Consider the following 8,750-nt stretch of genomic DNA (forward strand, 5'->3'; position numbering starts at 1 on the left):
GAAATTTTGAGTGTTTTTTTTTGTCCACCAACCGTACGTAATCTTTGGTCACAAAATTGTTAAAAGATTATTTTTCACAATTCTTGGATTTGTTGTTTTCTGTAACCACATTCTTAACATAAACATATAATAGCTATTTATGTAATAAGTACCTACAAAATATAGGTCTTTGTGGACAGGAGCACCATCCTGCTCATTAATTGTTACGATAAAGTCAAAATAAAACTGACTTTTATAATCACTGTTGATAGTTATTTTGTCAGCTGTAGTGCCGAATTTAACTGAATTCCAAAAACACCTAATTAGACAACGCCTTGGGGAGGGTTTTACCATATATACGAGCAATTGCTAACGAGCTCATCGGCGGACAAAAAATTTCGTCGACAACTGTCAATCCACTTACGTATGCTGTAAAGCAGCCTTTAAGAACGAATAACCTCACTTCACATGTTGACATATTGTGTCCATGTTCTTATGGGTGACAGTAATAAAGTTCAAATTTTAATTTGCAAACGTCAATCATAATGACGAAATTAAGTTAAATAATTGTTGTAACTGCATTATAAATATACAGTATCCAAAATATGTACTAGGTAGTTTTCAATAAATAGTTTAAATTTCAATGACATTTTTGACTTTTATTTGACATATCTTTATGGCCCACGGGCATAAAGTTTTCGTGGGCCGTAAAGAGACGTTTATGTCAAGAAAATTTATGCATAATAATTGTCAAATTATAATTATTTATATTAATTTATTAGATACATATATTAATAATTATAATACAACGTGTTTCACGTAAGAATACGAGCCTGGAGAAGTCTAAACGCAAGTTTTTCCGCAAATGTGTGGAGGAAATCTAAAAAACTTCAGGAATGTCCGAACTACTTTTTGTCAAAATATGATTTATTACACCTTGTTACTCATGAAAATAGAATATTGGATTGCATTGTGATTTCGTCGAGCTCGTACTCTTACGTGAAACACGTTGTATAATCGTAAAAAACATAAAAGCAATAATGTATTATTGTAGTAATACATTTTTCGTGAGGTAGGCCACCAATAAAACAACTACATGTCAAGTAAGCAGTGCAAATTATGCCTATTACATAAAATACGACAAACGTTTCGATAAAACTAAAGATGAGGTAGCACTCTTGATTTGTTTTTTTTTTCGATTGCTCTGTGTTGCTATCAAAGGCTTAGTTTCAATTGAGACAAAATATTAAGTGTATAAATTAATTAATCATCACAAATTAACTAATTAATTAATAATAACAGTTTGCAACTGACTTTTGTTACATTATTTGGGCTTCACCGTGTTATTTACAACAAAGATAAATAAGACAACTACTTATAATAATTGTTCAAAATGCTGTCCCCCGTTATCAATCAGGTGGTCTCATACGAGAAAATCAGAAGGATTTAAATCCCGTGAAGTAGGCAGCCATGATGATTCACAAAAATTTACTCACCGGGGAAGATCTTCGGGTTGCACGCCGCACGCGCTGGGTACAAACCTTGTTCGTGTAAAATTACCATTGATTGTGATAAACCCTGTTAAATGGCAATGTTTCTAGTACAGCAGTTATAAAACGGTTTCGAGGGCATTTTAAAAATGCAGATAACAATGTCAACTTTTCATTTAGATTTGTGCCATTTTTTTTTTAATAATCTATGTATACAAAGGCATCAAGGGGTAAAGTTTCTACTATATTTCATGAATCGCACTGTATATATCTAGTAGTGGGAAAATTATTGCAAAAGAAATGGTTTTGAGATCTCCAAGAACTTTATTTGAGTTCTGACTTCTGAGTGATTTGAAATGTCTCGAAATTGGATTTTTATTTGTTTTTTATCAGTCTCTTTAACTTAACGAAATTCTGACATCTGCAGGCGCAATATTTTATAATTTCTCCTCCCAGTGCAGTCAGATAAACATCTTGTAGAAACTTTTTAATAAGAACTAGAAACTTCTAATAAGAAGAGCCCATTGTGCACTTGCAAAAAACGAACGAGAAACGCTGAGATTTATCAGAGCCACATCTTATCGTCCGCTACTCTCGTATAAATCACTTTGCTCTTCTGCAACACAATTATTCACTTCTCAGATTACTCATTCATTACGGGATAGATGTAACAACAATGCACACAGACCATACAACCTAGAAACCCAAATGTTCGTCTTATCGACGATTTCACAACCAATAATGTAACACGTGTTAACCGGCGTTAGCCCATAACAGATAATTATGATTCGAAATAACAAAGTTTTTGCACGCATAATTATGTCGTCACACGAACAATATTGCCGCAAAAAATTTCTTTCAATTTCATAAATTTACACCTGAAGATTTCCATTTCGTTATGGAAATTTCCATCTCTTTGTGAAACCGTTCGTTTCATAAAAGACGTTCAGCGCTGGGAAACACAGAAATAAATTAGAACACCTTTTGGTAACTATAATTGGAAAAATATAAAATTAGCGCCTACATTATTATTCAAAAATCTTTGTCTAACCGTTCGAGATGGTACATACACAGCAACTGGGGAACCAGAACACGTCGGTGTAGAGGTCGTTCCCGCCGCCCTCCAGCGCTACTAGTCTTTTCTGGACGTACTTCTGCTCGCATCTGGACGTATACCCTAGCGGAAGACCGCAGAGGCCGCTGCAAGTCTGCGACCTGTACAACCAACTCGTCATCACACAATTACCATCGACAAACGCACTCTACTTACGCACAAGTTTCACTCTTGACGAGCTGAGTAAATCTGTTGTCCAGTTCTGGCATGTTGACAACATACATCCAGTTGCCTTTATTATTCAACGCAGCCCTAGGCATGATAAACTGAGACCTCGCCGTGCAGAGACTCTGTCCAGTCAAAGCACTTTGTCTCTTCGTCCTCTCGTGCATCGTACTGTTGTTGTGCTGACCGACCGACTTCAACATCCTCATCTTGCGCGACACCATCTCCGATCGCTTCTTCCTTATCAAGATCGCTTTACCGTACTTCTCGTCCTTCCTGTTCCACACCTTGTTCACGTAAGGGTTGACCTGGGGGAGGCTCAACGCCGAGTAGGCAGCTGGAGGACCGTACACGTCTCTAGGCGCACCACTCGGCGGAATGTTATTCGAATATTTGTAATTGTAGTATTGTGCCCTCCTGTCAGGATAACCCGCGAAGCTCTGGGTGGCGTTGTAAGGATGCGGGGGTATGTACGCGTTTCCCACCCTCGTGCTAGGATCGAACGCGTAGTTGGGCTTGGGGATGTAGATGGGTTCGGGGTAGTAACCCTCTTGTTTGATGTTGTTGCTCGGTCCGTATTTGTAAGACGGGGGAGGGTAGTAGTAAGAGGTGAAGTCTTCCTTGGACTCGTCCACGAGAGTCGTAGAGTGGTCGAAACGCCATTTTTGAATCAAGTACTCGATTCTTTGCCTGCAATTAAAAATATGCGAGTTATGCAACCAACAATACGATTAAAATGTTTGGTGGCTTACCCGGGGTAGTGCTCTAGGTGCTCGCAGTAGGTGAGTCCTGGAAGGGCACACGGAGGAGTTTTTCCAGGAGCTGCCGGCAGGAAACTGCAGATTTCTGTCCCATAGGTGTTGGTACAGTAGGAGTGACTCTTTGCGGGTAGCACCAGCGCGATGAGGACCTACAATTCGACAGAACCCTTGACACTTCAATGATAATTTGTCAATCGCGTCATTGAGATATTTTAATTGTTTGTTCTCGTTAGTCACAGGCAAAAAATTAATATATCAACGACAACATTTATCCTTTCACTTTAGTTAATCGATTGTCAATTTGAGGTTGTCATCGGGCTTAATTGTTCGGTTTTTTTGTGTTCAGTCACCGTAATTAGTAGGAAATCCTTCAATAGCGCAGAACTAATTTCCTATTTATAGCGTTCATCCGTGCTCGCGATGCAAGGGCGAGTTTTTGGAGATGACTAGATCAGATACGCGTTTCTTGGAAATTTGCACGTTTGTCGGTTCAGAAGGTTGATGAAAGTTTTTAAATTGCACAATTTTCTCTACGTGAGCCGTTCCGCGAACTGGGATGGTGCCGTTCTTGGGAATTTCACCAAACTGCACTTCCACAACCGTAAATTCGTTGCGAAACTGAGGGGCCCATTAATTAGCTAAATCGATAATGCAGGTCTGGAGGTCAGGTTTCACACGAAAAATGCGACTCCAGTTGACTAATTAGAAACCGATAAGTGATGACGGTGGTGGTTTGCACAAATTTACATTTGAAAATGGTCGCACCTCCAGGAGTGGAACTGCAGGAGCAAAACCAAAAAATCTTCAAGTTCAGCGAAATTAACATTTAAATTTCGGAATCCAGAACTGGAACTACTTATTAGGTGCGTTTTATATTAGTTCGGAAGGGAAGCGATAGAACTGTCGGGATTGTATCAAAATAAAACGGCCAGAATTGTATTTGTAGATTCCCAATATTGCCAACTATGTGCACCAAAAAACCCTACATAATGAAACCAAAATTTGTAAAAATGTTCTGAGAATGGTGAATGTTTGGTTATGTTCATGTTTTTGTAAACAAAGTTAAAGTGAAATGGAAAGAAACCAAAATTTTTACGTTTATGCGACAATACAACGTACCCAATGTTTAAAACACAGGTGGGGATAATTCTTGCAATTCCATCTTTCAAGAGCGAATTGGGAGAATGAATTATTTTTAAAATTCTGTCATGGAAAGGATAATAAAACACCGTGGATTGCAGTTCTTGAATTGGAATTGGTGTAATAAAACGCACCTATTGTCTTGTTTATTTGACAGTCATGGTTTGATCTTTGTTTGGATTAAAATGCTAAACCTCTCAATTAAAATTTTTTGAAAGTGCGTCAGTGGCATTTTGGCAAAAGGTAAAATAAGACATTGTCAGTCTGGTCGGCATCAAAACAGTTTTAATTATGGTCAAAAAATGTAAATAAACTTTTATGGATTATAAATCTGCGGACCAATTGTGGGAGTTTGATAGGCCAAAGCTGTAAATAATCGAGTCAGGGTTGGAGAGCTATTCGCTACAAATCGTAATAAAAATAAAATATTGTCGGAGATTTTTCAAAATTTGTTAAGAGATTCTTGGCCGGTGAGTCCGAATTGAAGTGACGAACACTTCTGCGACTTGTGGGTGTTTGATTTGCATCACTGTACACAATTTCTTCACCGCAATATTTATGATAAATATTTTGATTTGAGTTTGCTTTGATGTTAGAAAGCAGTTGCGTAAGCAGTTTCCCAAAACCCTTCTAGAAAGTGCTAAGAGTTTTATGCAACAGCACGAGCCCGTCATGTCGCGAATCGTGCGCCAATTTTGGAATTTTGTAAAATCCACCGTAGAAGGAATGCGTTTCGTTATGTTGATGAGCCATTAAAATTCGCCGGATCGATAAAAAATCACGAAAAGAAAGCAAGTGAAAGTGTAGGGAGGTCGGAAAAAGGCAGAGACGCTTCCTTCAAAATACCAAATTCGCGGCGCTTTCTTCGATTTTCAATTTCTTCGGCGAATCCCCCGATTACGATTCCGCACGCAGCCTCATTATGTAATTTCTCAATTAAACGCCTGTTTTACACTGGAGCGCAAGGTTAAGGTTAATTAAGCGTGCGGCAAATAAATTGTTACACTTCCTCGCCGACCAGTCACGGACAAGAATAATCCGATCTGCGCCACACGCTCGAATTTCCATGAATTCGCAGCAGGAGGCGAACCTGAGACACTTCCTGCTTCTGTACGGCCGCAGGACAGCTCTTGCGGACCATTGTTCAGATCTCGCTTCCGAGAACCGCAGCAGCGTGTGCCAAAATCCCTGTCCAGCGGCAAAAACCGTTCCCATGGTTGCGGAACTGCGTGACGCAAGCCGACATTGCGGTGTTGTTGACTCTTGGGCCGACGGGCACGGCATCCAGGCCGGAATTCTGCACCGGCCGATTGGAAAAAGACCTTGCGAAATTATTATTTATGGCGGCGGTGGGTGTTGCGGCCGCGCCCCAAATGCTCGCGTTCCCGACGATGGCTTAGAAAGCTTAATTGGCGGCGAGCCCGGAATAAAATATTAGCGAAATTTGCGAGATCTAATGAGAGAGTTAACGCGATCGTTGGCCGCCACGAAATCCAGATTGCCGTGATTCCGGTCCGATTTCGATCGATCAACAACAAGCTCTTCGTAGCGTTAGAAATTGCGAGACAAAGTACTTACTAGGCAGATGGTTTGGGTCTTTGTGCCGCTCATCACAGGCGAGTCGAGTCAGAAAATGGCAAGCACGAGAACCAGCACTGATCGTAAGTTCGCAAACATTAGCTTAAGTGAAGAGTCAATATGCATCAACATGTGCGCTACCACAAGTATCTCACATATACAAGAACCTACTTATTGGAGTAATAGGTGGGGACAATGGGGCGACCTACTGACAGTGACAGGTGAATGGGTAATCACTACCCATGTTTTCTAGCAGACGCTGGTCCGCACAAAAATCGCGATAAATGCGCCTCCCCTTACGTAATTTTGCCCGTTTTTGGACGCTGCCCAAAGACCGACATCGATGGAAAGTAAGAGTTTGGAGGTGCTAAAATTGTTGCGGTGCAATTGCGGTTAGCCGAAGAGTTGTGGGATGAGGAGTAGGAAGAGTTTGCTGAAAAGCGCAACCGTGGGTGGAAAAATAGAAGCACAACACAATTAACAGCCTTCTCGTGTTGAGGTGTCGAAATGTTGGTTTACGGTAGAAAAAAGTGGAACTGGAAACATTTGTCTTTGGAGAGAATGAGGATGGAGACATTGAGGCTCTGGGAATACGATTTTTAAAACTGTACCGGAATGGGAATTTCATTCCACTTGATTGTTTGCTTTGCGCCTTGTTCGCAATTTTTAAACAAGCGTAATATGCATATTGCACCTCCATCCAGTTTATTCATCAGTTTGCCTCGATTCTATGATGACCATAAATAAATGTGTCTCGTAAAATTTTATTGCAAGCTGTAAATAGAATGCTGTGGTAATATATGTACTCCAGGATACACAAAGATAAATCTGTACAACGTTATTCAATGACAACGACAATCTAGATTAATTATGAAAAATATGCGTCGAATGACAGCAGTGTCTCTCAAAGAATTTGATTTATTTGAGGAAAATAATGGTTACAGTACTTTTCCAAAATTTTAATGTGTTGTGACGGTTTAATGTGAATCTGAATGTTTTATAATGAACAATACGCAATACGATATAGTGCGTTTGGAATTACGTATTTTAAATTTCATAAAACTGACAGTGGTTATACAAGAGAGAAATTTAAGGAGTTATTATCATAATACTCTCTTTTTATGGTTAACAGTTGCTTGCCTTGATGTAAAGTTCGAAAATGTTTACAGTAAGAGTGAGGAAGGCAAAGCTTTCGTTCACGCGAATTGCCTGTGCGTCCACGAAGCGGAGCTGAGTGCACGATGCAATTCAAGTGAACGAAAGCGGCCTGACTCTCTAGTGCTGTATTTGGTTTTGTTCGGTATCTCCTTAGAAAGTGAGTCTGTAACTTTTTAAAATTTTAAATAAAAATAAATCACATTTTTGAACGGATCTGTTGCTGTGGAAAAAATAAAATACAAAATAAACAAAGTTCTGTAACGTAGTAGTTGTGTGCACGTTGTGGAAATTATGGAAATGGATGATGAAGTGTTATATGTTCCTGATGATGTCCTGGAAGAGGCAAGTGCCGCGAGGTACCAAATGTTGCCTAAAAAATAAAAATTACGTTATCAGAAAGAATTGAAAAAAATTACGATTGAATGAAAACCAGTGAGTGAAAGACAGTGACGATGAGTGAAAGTGAAGTGAACGAAAGAAAAACCTTCACTCACTGGTAACTATGGATACAGACTCACTTTTAGGGAGGTATCGAACAAAACAATTTCAATCACATACAGAAAACAAAAGTGGGCAAAAGAATCTTCTAACTGTAGAAAATTGCGAAGAATTTCTCAGTTTTTTTTCTGAAAAACATCCTTATTTACTCCAAAAAATGTGAAGGAAAAAGAAAATGTTTGTATAGGTACCTACTTAATCTTAATAATCTTTTCAAAAATTTGTTTGGTTGCAAAAGAATAATTTTTCAAATGTCCCAAAACGTTTTTCACTCGTGAATTTTTGCTGAATTGTATCAACATGAAATACCATGCCAAATAAAGTAGATAGGTGAAAACTAAAGTAAAGAAACAATCTGCATGTTGTCCGATAGATGAAAAAAAAAATACAACGTAATCATTTAAAACACTGATACATTTGTTGTACAATAGGTACGGAAGTTCTTTGATGCCCTTGAAAAGACATTCTTTTGCTTATGCTCCGAGCTACTCATTAACTTGTGTCCTATTTTCTTTATCGTTCACAAATGAAATAACATAAACATGCTTTGATAATTGTTGATATGGATTTTTTTTCTTTTTCCTTGATAGCATCATGTATTCAGGAAATATAATCAATGTCTGTGGCTAATAGTAGTCAATAAAAAGCACTCCACTAAAACTACTAAAAACTGTTTCTATAACTGGAACTTTTGTGTCTTTATAATTCGACATTTTGACTCAAAGTTATGACCATAAAACTTACTCGGATTCGTTTTTGTTAAAGAATAAATCATCTTTACTTCTAATTTTTTTTCACCAGATAAAAACAACATACTAAAGAAAAAACTTAAGAGATACGATTGGATAAGAGACCACGATCTTGACC

The 8,750-nt window shown here is 38.6% G+C and overlaps 1 protein-coding gene across 1 annotated transcript; it reads right to left on the reverse strand.

Annotated features, from left to right (window-relative positions):
- Positions 1-2,447: 2,447 nt before the first annotated feature.
- On the reverse strand, positions 2,448-6,410 carry spz5 (spatzle 5). The gene is made up of 4 exons (XM_069048274.1): positions 6,228-6,410; positions 3,501-3,658; positions 2,740-3,438; positions 2,448-2,684 (listed from the first exon to the last, which is right to left on the reverse strand). Exons 1-4 carry the CDS (start codon positions 6,258-6,260, stop codon positions 2,516-2,518), a joined length of 1,059 nt encoding a protein of 352 aa, XP_068904375.1. The 5' UTR covers positions 6,261-6,410; the 3' UTR covers positions 2,448-2,515.
- Positions 6,411-8,750: the final 2,340 nt, after the last annotated feature.

The sequence above is a fragment of the Tenebrio molitor genome, chromosome 5, assembly GCF_963966145.1.
Source record: "Tenebrio molitor chromosome 5, icTenMoli1.1, whole genome shotgun sequence".
Classification (NCBI taxonomy): domain Eukaryota; kingdom Metazoa; phylum Arthropoda; class Insecta; order Coleoptera; family Tenebrionidae; genus Tenebrio; species Tenebrio molitor.